This window comes from Camellia sinensis, chromosome 9, assembly GCF_055761805.1.
Source record: "Camellia sinensis isolate YWXY chromosome 9, ASM5576180v1, whole genome shotgun sequence".
NCBI lineage: Eukaryota > Viridiplantae > Streptophyta > Magnoliopsida > Ericales > Theaceae > Camellia > Camellia sinensis.
In genome coordinates this window covers 47,384,357-47,406,947 of record NC_138969.1, presented here as the reverse complement: position 1 = coordinate 47,406,947, position 22,591 = coordinate 47,384,357, and the positions used below count along the sequence as shown (strand labels likewise).

Genomic DNA, 22,591 nt, shown 5'->3' with positions numbered 1-22,591 from the left:
TCATCTATGGTCATTGATACTGTTTTTTCCTTTTTGCTCATATGTTTAGCTAATCATCTTGTTGCATCATATCTGATTTCTACAGATTGTCTCTGTAGTAGCTCACATGGACTAGATTTATGTGACAGCACGTTCATATAATTGTTCTTACAATTGTTGTGTTATTATTATTATTGGTTTGGATCAATCCTTATTTTCAATTGGTTCAAAACTGGAACGGGCTCATTTCTTGTTGATTTGCTTGTGCTTGAATTTTTGCATGTCTTCAATTCTTGTAATACTACACCGAATGCATATCTGATATTGTGGGTGTTTGGGAAGTGGGTTTTTATGTAGGTTTTTTTAGTTGTAGGATATTATTGGATAAAAAATTTTTGGTGTTTGGGAAGATAGTTGGGTTTTTTTGTGGTTGGATGTGATGTTTGTAAGAGAAAAAGTGAAATGATTATGGGGTTGGATGTGATGTTTGTTTGGATTTGTTTTTTTTGGTTTTGCAAAAAGTTTGTCTTTTAGTGTAAAAAATAAAAAAAAAACCCAATTCATAAACTTCCCAAACACCACCATTAATTCTTTTACTGGCTAAAGCTAAAGGACATCACCACAAACTAAGTGCTTATTCTCTAATATTAATTTATCTTTTGGTTTTTTTTTACCCCCAGATCTGAGCAAGACAAGGAGCCAGAGCAAGTAGTTGTGTCTGAAGTTGTGGGCTCTGGCCCTTCTGAAGAATGTGTTGCAGATAGTATGTGATCCAACCTGTGAAGTTATTAGAATTTTTCTGCTTTGTTTTTTTAGTATTGGATGGATGAAACGAAGTTGAAAGAGTTTGTAGTCTGAGCTTAATGAGAACTGAATTTCGGCATTGAATGCTTTCTTTAATTTTTTTTGGAAGTATTTCTGTATTAATTTTTTTTCCATTGAATGCTTGGACCTGATATTCGTGTTGTTTGTCAGCTCCTCAGGAAATTGACGAGTATGAACTTGTTGATCCTGTTGATATATTGACTCCTTTGGAGAAGACAGGATTTTGGGATGGAGTGGTCAGTCCTCTCAAATCTTTTTTTAAAGTTATTCACTGACTTTTAACTTTTATATTTGCTGTACTTCTAGTTTGTAATTGTGCTCTCTGATTAATGTGAGGAAAAGCCAATTTATTAGTTTTTTTAAGAAATATTTTGCCACTTTTTATGTATTAGAAAGCTGCGAAGTGGTCAGAGCGAAAGGAGGCTGTTGCTGAGCTAACTAAGCTAGCGTCGACAAAAAGGATAGCTCCTGGTGATTTTACAGAAATCTGTCGGACACTTAAGAAGGTCATTCCCCCGCCGCCAACTAAAAATTCAGTCACATTTTCAATAATTTACTATGTCCCTTTGGATCATTGTGTTTGGACACAGCTGACTTATTTATTTCTATGTGATATTCATTTTGCTCTATTTCATTTGCTGATATTTTAGTTGATAGGGCATTAAGATGCTGTCTGTTACAGACTTTTACGTATTTGCTTGTTGATGACCACTCATATTGTTTTTTGTTTTTTCTGTCTGGAACTTATAAATGCATGATCACATGAATGTGTTACTTTCTTACTATATGTGATAATAGGTTTGGAAATTGAGACATGTCTTGGTGAATGATTTCTATTGTTGTCATTATCATTGTATCTATATTGGATTGATATTCCTTGGATACTCACAGATATGTATCCGACATTTCCTAAATGTATCCATAATTTTAAATTAATTTTGTTTAATGTTGTGAAGTATAGATACTTTCTGGATACTCTAATCACGTGTTTGAACTAGTATGAAATTGAGATTGTAATAATTCTTGTGTCTAGACGATGTTGTTGGTCTCCCTGATGGACTTAGTGAAGAGTCATTTTTGGAGCTGATAAAAAAAGCTTAAGCAGTAAAGATTTGGAAAGAGAAGCGGGAAAAGTTCAAGAAGAAATGACAGGGGATTAGGTTTGGAACCGCAGTGGTGGTTTGCAGTGGATGTTTGGTTGTTGCCTTGTGCCTGTTCTTGGGGTTTTGTTTTTTCTCTTTTTCTTCTCTCTTTATTTATTTCCTTCCCTTGTATAAGAGTTGTGCCTCCTTGGCACTTTGTCTAATATAATCATATTTACCCATAAAAGAGGAGATTGTAATAGTTTTTGCATAGTATTGGAGTATAATTGTTAAGATAAATACAAGAGTAGTTTATCAATTCTATACTTATTTCTCAGGGAAGAAGAAAATAGTGAGATTAAAATAGTTTCCCACTTTTCAATATTTATCGGATTGACGTATCCTTACTGTGTCATACATGTGTCCCATCTGGAACTTGAAACCTTTTTATAACTGAATTGATTGTTTGAGCTTCTGTGAACTTGCACAAACTTAATAATGTCTCTCATTCTTTATGGAAAGTGAATTTCAGCATTGATTTGAAATTCAGGACTATGCATTCCGATGCATCACACGTCCTGTTTAAGCCTTATTTTTGAATTGGCATTCTTTTTATATTTGGATTTCATATTTGCTTCTATTAGGATTGCTGCTCCTGTACATAACTATTAAATAGTTTCACTTATTATTATTATTATTATTATTATTTTTCTTTTGCAGCTTATTATAGATGTAAACATAGCTGTTGCAGTTGAAGCCATCCAGGCAATTGGGAATCTTGCTAGGGGCTTAAGAACCCATTTCTCTGGCAATTCACGCTTCTTATTGCCCATTTTGCTTGTAAGTATATCACTGAAAGCTGTTGTTACCATATCCGTTTGTGTTCCTACATTTATAGTGGGTCCTATTCATAATTTGTATTATGATTGTGAAGTGTCAAAATAATTTTTTAAATGTTTCTTTGTAATTCAGTCTCAGTCCTTTTATTATGTTTGAAGTCAGTGGAAGGTGGCATGAATGTTGGCTGTGAAAACTAAAATTTTGGTGTTATAAAAGAGAAAATAACTGCCTTTTCTGTTGTCCGTTTGTTAGCCTATTTTGTTGTTTTGTTTATTTTTATTATTATTTGTTATTCTATTTAGTTATTATCGGTTGACTTATTAGGGGCTTTAATCCCATTGCATATTCCTTTTCAGTTCTTTTTAATAGTCTACCTATGATGATATGGAGCAATGGTGTAAGTTGTATCTTGTTCAAGAAATTGACAGTTAAATAAATCTTACGAAATCCATTTTGCTTACAGACTTCATTCCTCTCTGTAATCTTTTCAGCTTTATTTCATTTGTCTAAAAACAAGTTGTTGCTTGTATGAAAAGGAAATGCCTGCAATGCTGCATGAGAGATTTTAACGTAGTCCTATATTTATTATTATTATTATTATTTTAGCATGGTGTTTTTAGCTTTCTTGTGAACTTCTATTTCTTAGCTTCTTTTTTGTTTAAGTTGACTAGTTGAGTTGATTTTTTATGTAACAAGTTTCTTCTTCAATAGGAAAAACTGAAAGAGAAAAAGCCTACTTTGGCTGAGGCACTTACTCAAACTCTTCAAGCAATGCACAAGTCTGGGTGTTTGAATCTTGCAGACATTGTTGAAGGCAGGTTTTGCCATCGTTTTAAATTTTGATATATTGCAATAATTGTTGGACACCTTCATGATCTGTTCTGTCATTAATTTTTTGTTTTGATGACTCATTAACTCTCCAGTTTTGTCACACATATATAGTAAATTCCTATGAGGAAACTTCCAAAATATGCATTTAATTAGTGTGTGTGTGGTTTATTTATTTATTTTTATAATTCAGAGCTCTACATATCACAATTGTGAATGTTTTACCTAGCAGTTGATAGTTTTATGTGTCTTTTCATGAATGAATTATATATATCTTTGTGTTGCTCTTATGTGTTCTTTGGTATCCATCAATTATACAAACTAGACCGTCTACAAAACCAAAATGATTTGGATCCTTGTCCCTGCTTTTGTCTTGTTGAGTTACAATTCAGAGCTGATTTTTAATTTTATTTTTTAAAATTGGTTCAGTGTTAACCATCTTGGATCAAGCATTTTGTTTTTTTCTTGTTTTTTTAGTAAGTGGAAAATAATGTTTTGTAAGATATGAAAATAAGAGAATCGATAAAGAAGCCACCCAATCAATGCTAGCCTAAAGAACCGCCTCAGCCACACCACACACAACAAGCCTCCACTTGAGCTGTTGAATTGTTATTTCTTTCTCCTATTTTTACTCGATCATCTGCCTCTTCATTTGTGGACCATGGTGACCACTTAAAGTTCATTCCACTTTCCAAGGGTAGGACCACTAATTCATGTATTTAATGCCTACAATATTAGTATTGCGTATAACCTTCTTGACCACCTATAACAGTAACTGAATTTCCTTCTAAAAGGGATTTTTCTCTTAATCCTTGTAGTGGATTAAATTTTTTTTTGCTTCCATGAAATTACGTATGTTGTCCTGCTTAATGTAGATCCAAGAAATTTTCCAATGGGGCCTCTCATCTTTTTTCTCCTTTGAGTATTAGGTACATGTAATGCGAAAGAATTGGTACACCTTCTCTTTCTCTGGAAAATCATTTTTCTTCTTTTTTAATCAACGAAATGGTAAAAAAAAAGAAAAAAAGAAAGACAAGGTGTGTTTTCCAATGAAGAAAAAGCATTTCCTATACGCCATCTAGACTTTTCAAATGTCTTTGCTTAACTTGGTAGTCAGCTTGCTGATTTGTTGATTAAAGAATGAGAGAGATGAGGTTGTAATTTTTGTTTCAAAATAAAATATTTTATGCTAGGATGAGAGTTTTTGCATGGCCCTGAAATATATTTTTTATTTTTCTAGGAGAAATAAAATCACTGCCTACAAATGTTTGTTCACAAGTTTTCTTTCTGGCTACCTCAACCTGGACTCAGTCTGGATTGGCAAAACAATATTTTTGAGACACCAGCCAACTATTTAAACCAAAAATAACTGTTGCTTCCACATAAAATAAGCAAATGAATAAAATACAAACATGCAATTGGTGAATTGATTTAGTCGTTGTACATGGCACACACATTTGGAGAGGCATTCTTATGTTTCTTGTTCACAAGTAAATTAACAAACAAAAATATTATTTCTGGCAAAACGTGCTGAAGTTGTAATATTCAGGAGGTTGTTTTCAAGGAGCAACTTCGGCAAGTTGAAAAATTGTTCATGTATTGATCATTGCAGAGATTGAGATAGGAAAAGGAAAGGGAGGAAAAGTTTTTACAAAGTTGAAGGGTTACCGTTATTTGTGCTCCTAGAGGAAATATTTTGAGTATGGCCAAGTGAAGTAATTTCAGTATTGTTGGAAGTGTCTGTGTCTCCTTTGTCTTAGCTTTCCTTCTCATTTATAATGCCACCATTAGGTAATTATTCCTCGACTGCTACTGGTTCCATCTTAATCTTGAGGTTCCATTGGTTAATCTCAAAATCGCTCATCAACTAGGAACTGCTTTACTGAGTCATCCATCGGAATAGGCCTTGTTATGTGGTGATCTTTCACATGCCATTTCTTCTTAACGCTGCTGTAGCTAAACTGGCTTTGTTAAAGTATTTTCCTAATACTGCTATGTTGACCTATCCTCTCTGAATCTTCTGCATTGCATCTCCTGGTGGCTGAATGCTAGTGGTATAATGTTGTTTTCCGCCCCACATCTGTTTGGATTGAATTGAATCTAAATAAATGCGCATAATTTTGTTGATTTTAGCCAACAAAACTACAGGAGTCATTATACAAACAATAAATTCGTACATAATTTTTATACATAATGATGTGGATCATTGTGGACCTTTCACTTCAAAATAAATCACCCATTGAAGATGAATTTATTTACAATAATGATGGCATTGCCACATCATTCTTGTGAAGTTTTTTTGTATGAATTTTATGTAAACCAAACCAAACCAAACCAAACTAAAGTCTTAAGTCCCATCAAATGGGGTTGGCTACACGAATCATTCTTCTCCACTCGACTCTATCAACGGCCATTTGGTTAGTTAAATTAAGGAGATTCATATCACTATTTACTACACTTGTCCACGTCAATCAAGGTCTGTTCCTTCCCTTAACACTTCCATCTACTGTCATCATATCACATCTTTTCACTACTGCCTCTGTTGGTTTTTGTTGTATATGACTAAACTATCTCAATCTATTCTCTCTCAACTTATTTTCTATGGGTAATACTCCTATTTATTTTCGAATATACTCATTTCAAATTCTGTTTTTTCTAGTCTTGCCACACATCTACCTTAGCATTCTCATCTCAGCAACACTCATCTTATCTACATGTTGTTTCGTAGCTGCCTAACATTCCGTCCCATACGACATCGTTGGTCTAATAGCTATTCTATAGAACTTTTTTTTTAGTCTAGTGGGCACTCATTTATCACATAGTACCCTAGACGCACTCCTCTACTTAAGAAACAACGATGTTGTATATGAATTTTATGTATGAATAAAATTTTCCAAACTACAAATAGCTCCTAATAGAGAATGTGCTGTAGAACACTGTTACATTGAATATTCAAATTTTATTTGTCATCTCTTCTACATATTGTTGAATAATCACTTCAAATCTGTTTGTCTCATGGAAATGGGATGTGCAAGACATCAGTGTTGATTGTGTTTAAATGCCTAAGTGGACAAAAAAAAAAAAAAAATACTGAACTTTCACAGCTAAGAAATGGAGCTACCGTGAATCTGCAAAGCAATAAAGGAAATGGGAAAGGTAGTCATGTCATGCCCATCTCTGTTCGCTCTCTACCCATTTTTACATCCTATGGGCTGTCATGCCCATCTTCAATATTTGATGATCCATTTTGTTTGATGTTAGTTCCATTCCATCAGATAAAAGTTGTGAATAGGATGGATGGCTATTGGTGACGTTGTTGTCTTAAATAATTGTATTTGTTAATTCCAAAAGATAAGAGTTGGATTTGATGTCTATTTGGTGATATTGTAGTGTTAAATAATCGTACTTGTTTTCCTCCAACAATTGTGCCAATGCATGGTTTGTTGAATGCATGTCTATTGTTTGTTATCTATTCGATTTGATGTCTATTTATTTGGTGATGTTCTAGTATTAAATAATTGTACTTATTTTTCTCTCACAATTGTGCCAACACATGCTGCTATGTTGAATTCATTTATTGTTTGTTGTCTGCTGGTTTACATATTGTCTTGGTATGGTTCTATAATGCGATGATTTGGAAAATGGAGGGTTAGTTTTTTTTGCCTGCTGTAAATCCTAGCACGGTTCTCTCTCTAGACTATTACTTTTGAAATTCATCCTAATCGTGCAAAAATTTGTTTACTGCAGATGTCAAGACAGCGACAAAAAATAAAGTTCCTCTTGTGCGCTCATTGACTTTGAACTGGGTGGCATTTTGTATTGAGACTAGCAACAAAGCTGTTGTTCTCAAAGTACACAAGGAATATGTTCCGATATCCATGGAGGTTAGTAAATTCCATGCATAATGTTGATCTAGACATAGACATATCAAATGTTTGTGTTAGATTTTTGTGACTGATATTATGATTTATGACCTTTGTGCCACCTGCCTACAAGCTCTGAATGGGAGTTTTTTTTGGTTGCTACTCAAGTTTATGGTGCTAAAAGATTTGTGGAGAGAATTTGGATGTTTTAACCATAATGTGAATATAGATTCTGGGGGTTAAGAGTTGATTTTTTCCCCTAATAAGTCGACTTTATTTCATTCACCAATTTTCTTTTGAATGATGATTACATAGTATAATTTTTTTGAGTTATTTACATGTATAAAAGGCTTAAATTGTGTGAACATGTAAGATCAACATGTTGCATGCATAGTGGTCTCGCTTCTGTATAGACTGTGAGGTTGCTGTCTAATTGTCATGCTCTAGCTACTTTCTTATTTTATTTTATTTTTTTTAAAAACCCTCTATGCTCTAATTTCTTGAATTTGAATCATCTGGAATTCGTATACTTATTATTATTATTGTTATTGTGTGTGTGTATGTGTGTCCATATATAATGCTGATATTGTTTAAATTTTATGTTAAATCAAATTCTTTTAGTGCCTCAATGATGGGACTCCAGAAGTGAGGGATGCAGCCTTTTCTGCTTTGGCAGCAGTGGCTAAGGTATTCCTTTCAATCATATTGCTACTCAACTATATCATGTCTTCCTAGTAAAACTTGATTCTTGTTTTTTTCCCCAAACTTGTGAAAGAAATAGACCAAGATTTGCTAGTTACTTCTGTTGCTCTAATTATTGTTTCTTCATTTTTCTTTCGATTCTAGTTGGTGGGCATGAGGCCTTTGGAAAAATCATTGGAGAAACTGGATGATGTTAGAAAAAAGAAGCTTTCAGAAATCATTGCGGGTTCTGGTGCTGTTTCAGTTGGTACAAGCTCAGGTTTGAATTATTTTATTGTTTTAAATTTGTTACAATTTTTCTCCTGTAAAAATGATACATTCTTTGAGGTTTTCTCTATTCTGATAATAATCATGATATGCCAGTTACAGTTCAAACTTCTAGTGGAAGCATTTCTTCTGCAGTGGTGAGTTTATTCTTGCCTTTCAAATTAATGGCCATGCGTTATATACTAATAGAAATTTTTGGGCTTCATGAAGTAATCTTGACACTAGAATTTTGGTGGATGGAACTTCTAATGAAAATTCCATTTTTGGCTTACTCAAAAGGGTTCTGCTTTTACAATTACTTACCTCCTTCATCTCTTCTACAAAAGATAAGGATCCATGGAATTTCATTAGAGAAAAGAAGATACAATGGATGGATGAGATTATAAAAAAAAAAGAAGTGAAAAAGGGGTGCTTCAAGACAATAACAAGCTTGTTACCCAACCCAGGTGGGCAACCCAAGAGGGGGTTGAATTGGGTTAACAAGTAAAACCTTAAACGTAAAATTACTATGCTATGAAAATGTGAAGAAGGAATAAAACATTGATGTATATTACCCAAAGTAAAGACCAATTTTTAGAATGGAAGAGTATGAGTGTGTGCTCAAATGCCAATGATTTGAAATCAATATACCAAGTATTAAAGCAAGATAATGGGATAATTATGAGAGAGTAGGCACAAGTTTATCAAATTCAAGGTACTAATTTTGTGTTAGCGATGTCAAGCATATATTACAATGAAACACAACCACCCAAAGCATCCAAAGACATCATCAAAACCGAACCATAGGACTAACAAAGCTATATGACCAATTGCAAAACAAAGCCCACACTCTTTTCAGATCCAATTGAAATTTTATGGAGGTTAAAAATGACCTGTCATAGGAAGTGACTAAGATGTTCCCTTTTTAAGCCAACATTTTTGATCTTATTTGTTGATCTAGGGACCCATCTAATGTGTGCATTTAAGGATGAGAATGGATCCAAATGCTCCAAGGGCCTAAAACTCGAGTTCTCATGTATATGCTAGACATGATAATAACAGTTGTGATTTGGATTGTGGGATTGTAGAATCTTATGACCCTAAATGGTCAAAAAGATCCAAATCGTTGTAAAATTGGTATATTATAGCTGGATTGTAAGTAGGATCTTGTAGGATTGCAGTTAGGATCTTTGGGTTGGTGATTTTTCACCTTTTCTTCATTATGCATCATCCTTGTTGGTATTTTTACCTTTTTTCATTGTTATAAAAGGATAATCTTATGATTCTTGATCCGATTCTACGATTCAATCTACTAGACTCACCATTCTCATATCCTGATTTATTAACCATGATGCTAGAGTTGCCTTGAACTGAACAATTATCCATGGTCAAGGTAGATTCCTTCGGTTTTCATAGTAAAATTTGTCTCTTTGGGAAAAGAAATATAATGTGCTATTAGTGCTATATACGGGAGAAGACAAAATCAAAGCTTAACGCAAATTTATGTCTCATGGTGTTGCAAGCCTTAGGTTCAATATTCAGTTACTAGACCCTTAAAGTTTGTGATTCGTGGCATTTCCTTGATCTATGCCTTGGTTTTTGATTCATCTCATGGATTATAAATCTTCATCATGTAGTATCACCAATTCTATTTTCATGATGGTAAAATGATTTTCTGAGTAAAATAAAAGCATGGCATAGTAATCAATTTAATATTTGAATAAATGCATGTGAAATTCAAATCTTATGAATTTAGGCCTCCATGGAGTCATTTCGACATGTTTATCTATCTTCGATATGATGTACATGTTAATCTTTTTGCAGGCTTCTGAAGGATCATTTGTCAAAAAATCGGCAGTAAGCATGCTTAGTGGGAAGAAACCTGTTCAGGCTGCTGTGAGTACTTTCTTTTATTTTTTTTTCTTAGCATGTCCTGTTTTATGCATATTGTGTTAGATAACATTTTTTTGCGGCTTTGTGTTCTATTATTGGGTTTATATGTTTTCTCAGCCTGCTAGTAAGAAAGGAGGGGCTGTAAAATCGGGTGTCAATAAGAAAGGAGATGCTGTTGGACAGTTAAAAACGTCCAAACCAGCTGAACCTGAAGACGTTGAGGTAAATTGTTGACAATTTTATTTTAGCTATTTGATGTTTGTCCTTTTCCTTGTTTGTTCTCATCAACCTAGCACTGAATGTTACACTATTGCGTGTGGTTAATGCTTGCAGCCAGCTGATATGAGTCTTGAAGAGATTGAAAGCAGAATAGGTTCTCTTATAAATGCTGATAGTATTTCACAATTGAAGAGTGCTGTATGGAAAGAACGGCTGGAAGGTTATTCTCTCTCTATGTCCAGTGTTGATACCTAGTTTTTCTGATATCTCTTGAACATGTACCATGAGTTTTGGTGATCATGAAGGGAAGAATGAAAGAGCGTCAAAGTTTATGACGCTGGGTTTACCAATGTATGGAATGTCACTTGTGCCATTCCTCGAATTTATGTGCTATGTTATTGCCTATTGGGAAATTGGAAAGTGAGAAAAACATTTATTGTGCTGAAGGGCCCACTTCAGGTGAATTGCGAATTTTAGGTCATTTAAAGGGGATGGAGCTTTGATAGTTAACTATGCCTGAATAAGTTCCTGTTAGGTCTTCAATAACTCATCATTTGTAAGATATGCTACCTAGAGAAGTAATTAGTGTCTGATATAACTGCTCAATGTCCAATTAGCAATCATTGAATTGTATTTGTGTTGGAGTAGGATTTGACAATGACACCCAAAAGGAGGATAAAAATTAAAATATTAGTACTTTAATAGTGGAACTATTAAGGTTCTTATCTTTTGGTTGCTTACCCAAAAGAAAAAAAAAAAAAAGCAATGGCATGCTGGTGAAGTATACATTATTGGTTTAGTCTCTTGCCCAAAATTGTCTCTCATGACCTTCTATGTTCAGAGGAGATGTGTGTCACATGTCTATATACAGTGCTTGTGGTTTTGTTAGAAGTTTGCATGTTTTGCTTTGGCATTACTGGTTCAGCAAGTTAACTTCATCTTTTTATATTGATTATGGTATCGTAAAGTGGTTGGACTTTGTCCCCCAATTTTTATGTCTCTTTGATTGCACAATGTTTATACCTTTTTAGTTTTGCACATGTTACAAGTGTTTCACATCATGCTTGAATGTATAGTGAGTAACCCCCCTGTTGTTGCAGCCATTGTCTCACTTAAAGAGCAGGTGGAGGGGATACAGGAAATCAACCAGTCGGTGGAGATCCTAATTCGTTTGCTCTGTGTTGTTCCTGGATGGAGTGAGAAAAACATTCAGGTATTTAACTTTTTTGCTTATCTTACTGGCGGGGTTGTTATGGCTGTTAGTTTATTAATCATCATGTACTGAAATTTGCAGGTACAGCAACAGGTTATTGATGTTGTCACTCACATAGCTTCTACTGCATCCAAGTTTCCAAAAAAATGTGTTGTTCTTTGCCTACATGGTGAGTAATTAGGTTGTTAAACATCCAGGAGTACTGTTGGTGTCTAGGGGCTTGATTGCTGAGCTAGTTGTCTCTAACAAATCTGGCTGGATAACTTTTTTGATTAAGTTGCAGTTTTATTATGCCAGTTTTTATCTATTGGCTGATTTATATATCTTGGCTTAATATGCCTTATGGATAGGTATAAGCGAACGGGTTGCGGATATCAAGACCCGCGCTCACGCCATGAAGTGCCTTACTACTTTTTCTGAAGCTGTAGGCCCAGGATTTATTTTTGATAGAGTAAGTCTGGCTGTTCTTTTTATACTTCATGTTTTCACTGGTAGTAAACATCTTCTCGTAACAGGTGCTTAGATGGAGCCTTCTACTGAGGCCGGGAGGTTGTCTATTGATTTGTTAGTTTTTCCCTATTCGATTGGTTTGACTAAACCTTTGAGTTTGCTTTGTGCTAGCTGTACAAAATCATGAAGGAGCATAAGAATCCCAAGGTTCTTAGTGAGGGTTTACTATGGATGGTTTCAGCAGTTGAAGACTTTGGTGTTTCTCTTCTGAAACTTAAGGTACTTCCTATTCTTATACAGAGATAGTGTCGTCATAAAATTATGTTTTTGTTTTCTTGGAGGGATAAGTGTTGCAGTGCAAATTATGCCCAGTGACTTGTTTATTTGTTTATTTATTTATTTTCTCCCTTGAGTAGAAGTGTTCTAGTTCGAATTGTGACAGTCGGATATTGTTGTTTGTATTTATAGGATTTAATTGATTTTTGCAAAGATACGGGTTTGCAATCCAGTGTTGCTGCCACTAGAAATGCCACTATTAAACTAATTGGTGCTTTACATAAGTTTGTTGGTCCAGGTAACTTGTCATTTGGTTTGTGAAAACTAGGGATATGTTGAGTTAAGGATAAGAATTCTAAGATACACCTGTTGTTGCAGACATCAAGGGATTTCTTTCAGATGTCAAACCTGCTCTTCTAAGTGCACTTGAAGCTGAGTGTGAAAAAAATCCATTTGAGGTATGGTTGAGTTGGGTTCACTATTTTGTTCCTGATTGTTTCTTATTTTGGGGTTGTTTATAGCTCTAATTGTGATTTGCAGGGTGCATCCGCAGCTCCAAAGAAAACTGTAAAGGTATTGGAATCCACATCGGCATTGTCTGGTGGTGGGCTTGATAGCCTACCACGTGAAGATATTAGTGGAAAGATCACACCTGCTTTGTTGAAGGGGTTGGAAAGTTCTGATTGGAAGGTCTGGTTTTTCGCGTCTAATTTATATAAACGATTCGCCTGTAATCTAGTCTTGTTTCATCGTGTTACATTTATGATGAATGGTAACTCTTGTTCATTATGTTCCTCCTGGATATGTTGTTTCTTTTTGTTCCAGATTCGTTTAGAATCTATTGAAGCTGTAAATAAAATATTGGAAGAGGCCAATAAGCGCATCCAACCAATAGGAACTGGTATCAAACTCTAAACTCATTGGCATTGTTCTTTTACTTCAATCTATTGGTTGTTGTCTATTGGTTGTTGTGTTGCCATTCTCTTTGATTTTTGTTTTGATATTGACTTTCAGTGGAGTTATTTGGTGCTCTTAGAGGGCGCCTATATGACAGCAACAAAAATTTGATAATGGCAACTCTCTCTACTATTGGTGCTGTTGCATCTGCAATGGGACTTGCAGTTGAGAAGTCTAGCAAGGTTGTTTGCTCTAAACCTAAATTTCCTTCTAACTTTGTATTCTATTGTCCTTTAAATTTGACTTTAATATTGGGAAGTTGTTTCTTGCAGGGTATACTGTCAGATGTTTTGAAATGCCTTGGTGACAATAAAAAACATATGAGAGAAAGCACTCTGACTACTTTAGATGCTTGGCTTGCTGCTGTTCATCTCGACAAAATGGTTGGGTTCCAATTTCTCTATTTTGTTTATTTTTTAATTAATTTTTATATATTTGTCATGCTTCTCTGATAAATTTTCCAATTCTGTTTCTTTATTAGGTGCCTTACATCACTACTGCTTTGATGGATGCGAAGCTTGGCACGGAAGGGCGCAAGGATCTTTTTGATTGGCTATCAAGGCAACTTAGTGGCTTAAGCGATTTTCCTGATGCTGTAAATCTGCTAAAACCAACTGCTTCTGCTATGACGGTATTTACTGCTGCAAAATTTGAAATTTTCAGAAAAGTAATTTAAGGGCAATATATGCATTTGTTTTTATCACTTTATTTAATTGCATGGTTTTGCATTTATATATAGGATAAATCAGCAGATGTTCGTAAAGCAGCTGAAGTTTGCATTGGTGAAATTTTGAGAGTCTGTGGTCCTGATGCAGTATGTTGACAAAAATTTTTGGTGCCTCCTTTGGTTTTTGTTAAAAATCTAGCAGAAGTCCTGAGTTTCTTATTGTCTTGTTACATGACTAGGTGACCAAGAATTTGAAAGATATTCAAGGACCTGCCTTAGCTATTGTTCTTGAACGACTGAAGCAGCACTATGGGGCTTTTCAAGGTATGTTGTAGTGAAGTTTGCTGAGGTTTTATTATCTTTTGTAGTGCTGTTTAATTGTGATATAATTTTTCTTTGTTCCCAGAAACATTTGAAGTGGCTAAAACAATATCGATGGGGCCATCATCGAAAAGTGGATCAAAAGTTGGGAAATCTAGCTCTAATGGTAATGGTGATCGACGGGCTGGAAATAGGGCAGTTTCTTCGGTATGTTCTTACCCAGTTTAAGTTATTTTCTTTTTGAACAATAATAAAGATATTGATGGTTTTTCTTGGTTTGGGTAGAGAGTAACTTCAACAAAGGGTTCAAGGCCAGAATCAATCATGTCTGTTCAAGACATCACTCTTCAGTCTCAGGCTTTATTAAATGTGAAGGATTCAAATAAGGTATAATATATACGTGCTTCTTGGCTATGTGAAGTTTATATGCTTCAAGTCTATGTGAGCTTTATTAGTTTAGTGCAGCTGTCAATTGATTGAGTTGTTTGCAGGATGAACGGGAGAGATTGGTTGTCCGCAAGTTTAAATTTGAAGAGCCACGGTTAGAGCAGATTCAAGATCTTGAGGTATGTGCTTTTTATTGTTCGTGGATGGTTTCTTGCTATGCCGTTGTTCCTTCTACGAATTTGACAGACTACTTGATCGTCTGTTTGTCACAGAATGATCTTATGAAGTATTGCAGAGAGGATTTGCATAGGAGGCTTCTCAGCACAGACTTCAAGAAGCAAGTTGATGGAATTGAGATGCTGCATAAGGTGGTCTTTTGATTTCACACTTCTGGTATTTTCATTTACTAAGAATGTGCAAATGTCCTGTTTAATTTTGGCTTATGTTGACTTTCCAGGCTCTCCCATCCATTGGAAAGGAAATAATTGAAGTTCTGGATATACTTCTTAGGTGGTTTGTTCTACGATTCTGTGAATCTAACACGTCATGCCTGTTGAAGGTATATTATTTGTTTAGTTTTCATATTTGACATGTTCATTCAGTAATTCAAGTGATGTGTTTGCTGTTATTAAATTCAGTTATTATTCCCCCCCCCCCCCCCCCCCCCCCCCCCCCCCCAAAAAAAAATCAGGTACTCGAGTTTCTTCCTGAACTTTTTGACATGTTAAGGAGTGAGGGCTACACTTTGACTGAGTCAGAAGCAGCCATTTTTCTTCCTTGCTTGATAGAGAAGGTAAAAGAATTCTGAACTACTTGAATTTTGTGCTTGTATATATTCTGTTAGCCGAATAGGAATTTGCAACTTTTTAACTAAATTTAAAACAAGATGGGAAATCTGCATGCTGGCCATTTTAACCTGGTTTCTTTTAGAATTCAATATATTCTTCTTTCTTTGTTTCCTTGTTTTTTCTTTCATCTTTTTGCAGAAAAACTTTTACAATATAATTAGATTTCAAGCAATTTCTACTTATCAAAAATAAAAAAAATTCAAGCTATTGCTGTATTTATAAATATCGATTTTTTGCGTTAGCGAATGTTACAATACTTGGAAGAGCTGTAGAACTGAGTTTGAAGCTGAGTTGAGTCATTGATCCCTTGGTTAAGCTGAAGTTGGTTATTTAAATAGATATCATGCCATTCTATGATTTGTTAGAATTCTAATAGTGGATTATTAACAATCTGTAACAAACTAGAGATTTCTGTTATACATATAGAAGAGGGTCGAGTAGAGGAATCACCCAATGATTTGTAATGCTTATGTTACACTTTTTCCTGAATAATCAAGGTTCAGTCTTTCTTCAAACTGTTCTTATTTCTCAACATTTGATATTCTTCTTCCCAAGTTGTAACAGTGAACCCTGTAAAAATTGGGGTGGATCATTTTGTCTCTCTGGGTCAGACTTGTTGGAGTCTTTTGGAAGATTGAATTTGGCCCAAAGTTTGCCCAGAGCTGACTTGTTACCATTACCTGTTTGATACTATTATAAGAACTGACATTTCAGGTTGTTTTTCATTTAGTTTGGTTATCATTACAAGAATTTTAAACTTCTTTCTGAACGTTAACTTACTTTCCTGCAGTCTGGACACAACATAGAGAAAGTACGAGAAAAAATGCGGGAATTGATAAAACAAATAATTCATGCATATTCAGCAGGGAAAACTTTCCTCTATATCTTGGAGGGTCTGCGTTCCAGAAACAACCGAACCCGGATTGAGTGTGTGGATCTTGTTGGATTCTTAATTGATAATCACGGAGCAGAGGTAAAATTGGAATGCTATCTGATCTTTCATTCTTCTTTAAAAGTTACTGACTCTTTTATCATTTGTTTTCCCTACAGATTGCCGGACAGTTGAAATCCTTGCAGATTGTTGCAAGCTTAACAGCAGAACGCGATGGTGAAATTCGGAAAGCTGCTTTAAATACTCTGGCTACTGGTTATAAAATTTTTGGTGAGTTATATTTTAGCACCTGTAAACTGATTTGGTGTTTGGTTTCTTGGGATAGGACTGCAGTATTTAACCTCTGATTTACTCTTAATTGTTTTTCTTCTTGGGGTTCCATTGTTCATTGTTTCTGTTTTTAGCATTTTTTTGTTTCTGTTTTTAAGGAAAAAGGTTCTTTCCCACTTTGGTAAGAACTGCTATTTGGTAGATTTATTAGGGAGTTGTCTGATTCAATTTTTTGGTAGGTGATGACATATGGAGATATGTTGGGAAGCTGACAGATGCTCAAAGGAGCATGTTAGATGATAGATTTAAATGGAAGGTGAGTACATAATTTTGCAATTTGTTTCGTTTCTGTTTTTTCCGTTCACCTCGCTGTATTTTGTCAGGCCCGAGAGATGGACAAAAGGAAGGAGGGAAAGCCTGGGGAAGCAAGAAATGCATTTAGGCGTTCTGTTAGGGAAAATGGGTGTGTCTCTCTGCCTTTCTACTAAGCACCTTGCTTACTATTGTTCTATTTTTGTATCAGGTGTTTGCTGCTTTCTTTGTTTGGACTGTATTTATTGAATTTGAAGTTTTAGTTCATAATGTTGTTTGTCTTGATGGGAATATATATAATTATTACAAAATATTGTTGCTTTAGAAAACTTTTGACTGTGCATCGTGGATGCCAATGTTAAAAACTCGATTGCTTTGTATGGTTTCTTGATTTGACTATTGTTATCAACTTTTTGTTTTATTTTATTTTGATATACTTGTATGTTAGCCTAGACGAGATAGAGATAAAAGCTAGGCCTTGTGTCATTTTGTGATTTGGGGTGTTCTCCGGTCTGTTCAAGCTTATTCCTCCTTAGCCAGTCAACTGAACAAATATTTAGGGTGAGAGACTTGTCCATCCATTGTTGTCCGAGCCTACTCATTGGGTTAAATGGTTGGTTTTGGTCGGCCGTTTTCATTCCTTGAGTGAACAACTACGTTACACGGACTCTTCAGAATTTCGGAGGTACCCGTGTCGACATGACACGACATGGGTACGGGTGCGGGATACAACACTTTACAAACAGATACGACTATGTTCAGAAAAAACGAAAGAGAAGAGAGCAAGGTGAGAACTTGGTTGTCGACTTCGAGAGGGTGAAGACTTCGATCCCTCTGGTCGTGGCTTCGATGACTTCGATCTCGTCTTTCCTCTGTCTTCATTTGTGTCGTTCTCCTCTTTTCTTTCTCAGTCTTCTCTCAGTCTTTATCTCTCTCGATCTCTATTCCCCCCCCCCCCCCCCCCCCCCCACAACACCCATTTTAACATATAATTTGTTATATAATGATAAATCTAATTAAATCATATATAATAATAAAAAATCTAATAAAATTTATAAAATAAATCATATAATTTTTGTATTTTATTTATTTTAATATATTTTATTATTCCTTATTTGTTATACTTTTTTAGTTTATAATATATATATGTCAATTAAAAATAAGTTATATGGATAAATTAAAAATATTATCAATAAAAATAATACGTAAGATAAAAAATAATAAATATATTTAAAAAATAACTATTTAACTCATATTTATATAATAAAGATATTTAAAAAAATGACTATTTATCCTATCCCCTTACCTGTATCTAAATTTAGATCCATATCCACGTATCCTCAAATTTTAATTTTGAAGTGTTTGACCTCTAGATATGCACCCACACTGGATACCCACACCTGAGTCCGTGTAACGTAGGTGAACAAGAAGAGTGATAATGAGAGATGGATAGAGGAGAGAGACTATTTTCGGTGGTCCTGCAAAATTCGCCATGTGTGATCCAAAATCTGTTGTGCGAGAGTGGAGATCTCAATTCTTAGATTTTAAATCTGTTACATTTTGCCATGGAGAACTCAGATCTGTTACATGTTGCCGTGTAGATCTCATATCAGTTGTCATGTGTGGGTGGAGATCTCAGATACGTTGTATTTTCGGCATGAGGGTATACAAGACCAGAGTGGGGTCTTGTGAAGGAGATCGGTGAGAGAGGCAGTCATAGTTTCAGAGGGGATGGGTGAGACTCGTGTGTGTGTGTGTGTGTGTGTGTGAGAGAGAGAGAGAGAGAGAGAGAGAGAGAGAGAGAGAGAGAGAGAGAGAGAAGGGGGGGGGGGGTAATCCCTCTTCTCATTTCTATTGACATGTGTAATTCTTTGTTTACATTTACGGTCGGTTGGATTCAGACTAAAACAGACAATCGACCACTTGTTATATTTTTCAAAATGTGCAACTGGGACCTAACCAACCATTTTGACTTTTCAATCTGGTCAAGTCAGTTCTATCGGATTAATTGGGTCTCTTGGTTCTTTGAGCAGCCCTATTTCTTATAAAAATAAAAAATGATTAATATCGTATGTCTTGATCCTGACTAATATTTGTTTTAATACTCTGCATGTAAAGCCGTAGCCAACACTTCTTGGGCAAGATATTTTCTGTATATGCTAACATGAAAGACGTGTGTTGCCTTGTAGATAACCCATTATCACTTTAGTTATTTCTGGCTGCTTTAGGTGTCGGGTCCAATGCAATCATTGTATTGTTCTCGAGTAACAAGCTCTTATTTTACCGTTACGGAAATTATGTTATTTTTCAGAATGAACTTAAGCAGCTCCATTTTAAAAAAAAAAAAAAATTTTTTTTCCTTCCTCTTTTGGTTTTTCATTCTAATGGGGCTCTTGCTTTTTGAGAAAGATATTGTTCTTTGGCAAATGGACTAAGTATGGTCATGTGTTTTGTATATTGATACTATGTTAATTGTCATTATTGTACGATGATCAAGTCATTTGGTGTCATCTCTTAGATGAATATTCTTTGCATTTGCACTGTACCCTTGGCCATCCTTCTGTTGGTATTGTTTTTTTTATTATTTTATTATTTTTTATATTTGCGATGTTTGAATGAGTAATTCATGTGCTAGTATGCTTGTACTTTTAAGCACCATCTGTTGCATGCACCTTTGTAAGAGCAAATGTGAAACAGATTTTTATGATACTGAATAATCCCTTATCTTCACAAGAAAGTATAAAGTTGAATTTCTCAATTTTCACCTCTTTTTTGGGTCTACATATTGGGGTTATTGGTGTCATTTTCCCTTCCAAAATATGGCAACTCTTTACCTAACTTCTAACATGCTTTTTCCCCCCTCAGCTGTCTTTATTTATTTTTATATTTCTGTGATGGTCTCTTCATCTTCTCTGCTTCCAGTCAGTTTAAATTGTTGTCCCATATTGGGAATTGCTTCTTGTTCATGGTTCCACTCATATCCCTTAGGTTATCTAATGTGTGTAGTTTAAACTAACGGTTTAATCTTCTGATCTACATAGTTAAGTCTTGTCAACTGAAATAAATACTATATTTTGCATAAACAAGTTACATGGGTATTGTCTAGTTGGAAATTAGAATTAATTTTAGCTTTTTTCAACATGTCTGCTTTATGATTTCTAGGTCTGATGTAGCAGAACAAAGTGGTGAAGTTACACGATCTGTCTCTGGCCCAATCTTAACTAGGTACTGCAGGATTTTATGCATTTAAAAATTTCAATTTATGTGCTCCTTTTTTCATCTTGATATGCATATGGCTTTTTAGTTATCCTTGTTTTGGATGCTAATATTTATTGCTTTATTTATTTTAGGGACAATTATGGTCATCCTGATCTTCACATGGAGAGACAGTCAATTCCCCGAACAATTGCAATTGCAAATGGCCCCACTGAATGGAATGAAGCCATTGATATCATTGAATATGGCTCCCCTGAGCAGGTTCTTTTTAGATTGTGTAATTTTGGTATTTTTTATTGTTATGTTCACATTTATGTTGCTGGAATGAATTTGCATTAATGGGTTTTGTATCTTGTTTACATTTCTTTCTTTTTTCTTTTCTATTATTGGGTATTGCTTTGTCTCCTTTGTTGTTAGCGCACTTGGATTGTTGGGAATATATGTATATATATATATGCATATTTTGGGGGGTGTGGGGGAATCTAACATTTAGAGATTGGAAAATGTTAAAATTTGCTTGGTTCTAAGAAAACCTAAACGTTGGACAAGTTCCTTTTGTCATACTGATATTTAGAACTAGGGCCAGCAGAGCCCCATGGGATGGATATAATGAACACACACACTGATTTATGCCACTAACTAATTACACATTCCATCTAGTATGGATGGGACTACATTCAAGATTAGTCAGTGACTCAGGTTCTCTAAGAGCTAGGACCCCGTGTTTGCCGCGGGGGGGAATTGGAATTTGGCCCGTCTTGAGCTACTGCAAATTTCCCATCTCATTCCTTTCATATAAAAATTCTTCACAAAAGTTAATTCTATAGGAGTCCACTGGCTTCCTGACTATAGGGCCAGTAGAGCTCCATGGGATAGATGTGATGAACACCCATAATGATTTATGCCAGTAATTAATTACACATTCTGTCTGGTACGGGCAGAGTTTTAAAAGGCTTTCCTGAGACTCGCCTTGATGCTTGCCTCGCCTCGAGGCTAAGGTAAAACGCATCAAGGCTTTGATTTTTAGGCATTAATTCCCAAAGGCTTGCGTATCACAGTTTGAGACATATGCCTTAAGTGTGCTTTTTGCGCATAAGCATGTGAGGGGTACGCACATGCAGGGGTTTAATAGATTGTTTAAACATAAAAAAAAAATAGAAAGAAAACCTTTTTGCGACTATATTCTACAAGAAAAATTAAGTAAATGATCAATAAAAAAAGAACACAGTTAATGGTCAAGTGAAGCTCAATCACTAAAGTCAAGAATATCAATTTCACTTTCAGTGAAGGAAAACTTCCTTTTAATGTAGTAGAATGTTCAAAATCTTAAGGAGAAAAGTATTTACACATTTATATTTACTTGTTTATATTTTTTTTTACTATTTTAAAATATTTAATTTATTCACTAAATTTGAAATGCTTACGCCTCGCCTCATGAAGGGTAAAACGCTTCGAGGTACGCATTCGCCTTTAAAAACTTTGGGTACAGGTTGGTACTACATTCAAGCTTTGTTAGTGACTCAGGTTCTCTAAGAGTTTGGACCCCTTGCGCAGGGGAAGAGGGGGGGGGGGGGAATTGGGTACGTCTTGAACTTCTCTAAATTTGACATTGATTCCTTTCACTTAAAATTCTTGACAAAAGCTAATACTATAAGAGTCCACTGGGTTCCTGACTATTATTGCATGAAACAGATAATGCGTAGCTGTGCAATTATGCCTACTCAGCTGTAGCCTGTATGATGTGAATATCTTTTGTGATGCATAATATACTCCTTTTTTTTGAGTACCTTCTGTGTGTGTGTGCGCGTGTGTTAGTTTAAGGTGTACTTGGTTGAGCCATCTAGATAACTGCTGATTTGATGACACAAGTGTATGGCAAAACCTATGATGAATGGACAGTAAATAAAAAATTTTGGTAGAATGTCTTGAAAATCCCACTGCACTATTGACCATCCAAATTGTAAACAATATGTGATAATAATTACTTTAAGGAAAAATAATAATAAATTACTTGCAGAAAATGGGGGAAAGTAAGTTGTAAACAAATAGAAACAAGTTACTAATCATTCTTTGATTCCGTTTATCATTTTATTTATTCTTTTGAAATTGATGTCAGTGAGCCTATAGGTCGAGCCAAACTCTTCTCATGCGAGGAGCAGAGTCCTTGAAACAACATTTACCATTGTATGCACTATATATGGTTGTCCAATTATTTGAGGATCTCCTTGTCTTTTGTGTTACTTCAATTCTCAAGTGATCAACATCCACGGTGATGGTGGATTAGTTGGGGCTGAGAGGCCCTTTT

General features: G+C 35.0%; 1 protein-coding gene across 4 annotated transcripts in view; it reads left to right on the top strand.

Annotated features, from left to right (window-relative positions):
* LOC114277456 (protein MOR1) overlaps nucleotides 1-22,591 on the top strand; it is a 31,583-nt gene that overhangs the window by 3,549 nt on the left and 5,443 nt on the right. For 3 of the 4 annotated variants that reach the window (XM_082886763.1, XM_082886765.1, XM_082886766.1), the window contains exons 7-43: nucleotides 660-742; nucleotides 955-1,040; nucleotides 1,197-1,310; nucleotides 2,607-2,726; nucleotides 3,438-3,540; nucleotides 7,302-7,438; nucleotides 8,039-8,104; nucleotides 8,264-8,378; nucleotides 8,483-8,523; nucleotides 10,190-10,261; nucleotides 10,376-10,480; nucleotides 10,592-10,697; nucleotides 11,578-11,690; nucleotides 11,772-11,859; nucleotides 12,041-12,141; nucleotides 12,312-12,419; nucleotides 12,609-12,714; nucleotides 12,795-12,874; nucleotides 12,957-13,106; nucleotides 13,242-13,317; nucleotides 13,431-13,555; nucleotides 13,646-13,756; nucleotides 13,855-14,004; nucleotides 14,113-14,187; nucleotides 14,280-14,364; nucleotides 14,447-14,568; nucleotides 14,647-14,748; nucleotides 14,853-14,927; nucleotides 15,021-15,116; nucleotides 15,206-15,307; nucleotides 15,440-15,541; nucleotides 16,387-16,569; nucleotides 16,647-16,758; nucleotides 16,998-17,074; nucleotides 17,142-17,221; nucleotides 20,233-20,295; nucleotides 20,421-20,547. In XM_082886763.1, the coding sequence (XP_082742889.1) occupies nucleotides 660-742; nucleotides 955-1,040; nucleotides 1,197-1,310; nucleotides 2,607-2,726; nucleotides 3,438-3,540; nucleotides 7,302-7,438; nucleotides 8,039-8,104; nucleotides 8,264-8,378; nucleotides 8,483-8,523; nucleotides 10,190-10,261; nucleotides 10,376-10,480; nucleotides 10,592-10,697; nucleotides 11,578-11,690; nucleotides 11,772-11,859; nucleotides 12,041-12,141; nucleotides 12,312-12,419; nucleotides 12,609-12,714; nucleotides 12,795-12,874; nucleotides 12,957-13,106; nucleotides 13,242-13,317; nucleotides 13,431-13,555; nucleotides 13,646-13,756; nucleotides 13,855-14,004; nucleotides 14,113-14,187; nucleotides 14,280-14,364; nucleotides 14,447-14,568; nucleotides 14,647-14,748; nucleotides 14,853-14,927; nucleotides 15,021-15,116; nucleotides 15,206-15,307; nucleotides 15,440-15,541; nucleotides 16,387-16,569; nucleotides 16,647-16,758; nucleotides 16,998-17,074; nucleotides 17,142-17,221; nucleotides 20,233-20,295; nucleotides 20,421-20,547 (3,757 nt within the window). The remainder of the gene's footprint in view (nucleotides 1-659; nucleotides 743-954; nucleotides 1,041-1,196; nucleotides 1,311-2,606; nucleotides 2,727-3,437; nucleotides 3,541-7,301; nucleotides 7,439-8,038; nucleotides 8,105-8,263; nucleotides 8,379-8,482; nucleotides 8,524-10,189; nucleotides 10,262-10,375; nucleotides 10,481-10,591; nucleotides 10,698-11,577; nucleotides 11,691-11,771; nucleotides 11,860-12,040; nucleotides 12,142-12,311; nucleotides 12,420-12,608; nucleotides 12,715-12,794; nucleotides 12,875-12,956; nucleotides 13,107-13,241; nucleotides 13,318-13,430; nucleotides 13,556-13,645; nucleotides 13,757-13,854; nucleotides 14,005-14,112; nucleotides 14,188-14,279; nucleotides 14,365-14,446; nucleotides 14,569-14,646; nucleotides 14,749-14,852; nucleotides 14,928-15,020; nucleotides 15,117-15,205; nucleotides 15,308-15,439; nucleotides 15,542-16,386; nucleotides 16,570-16,646; nucleotides 16,759-16,997; nucleotides 17,075-17,141; nucleotides 17,222-20,232; nucleotides 20,296-20,420; nucleotides 20,548-22,591) is intronic. The other variant, XM_082886764.1, reaches the window with a different exon arrangement.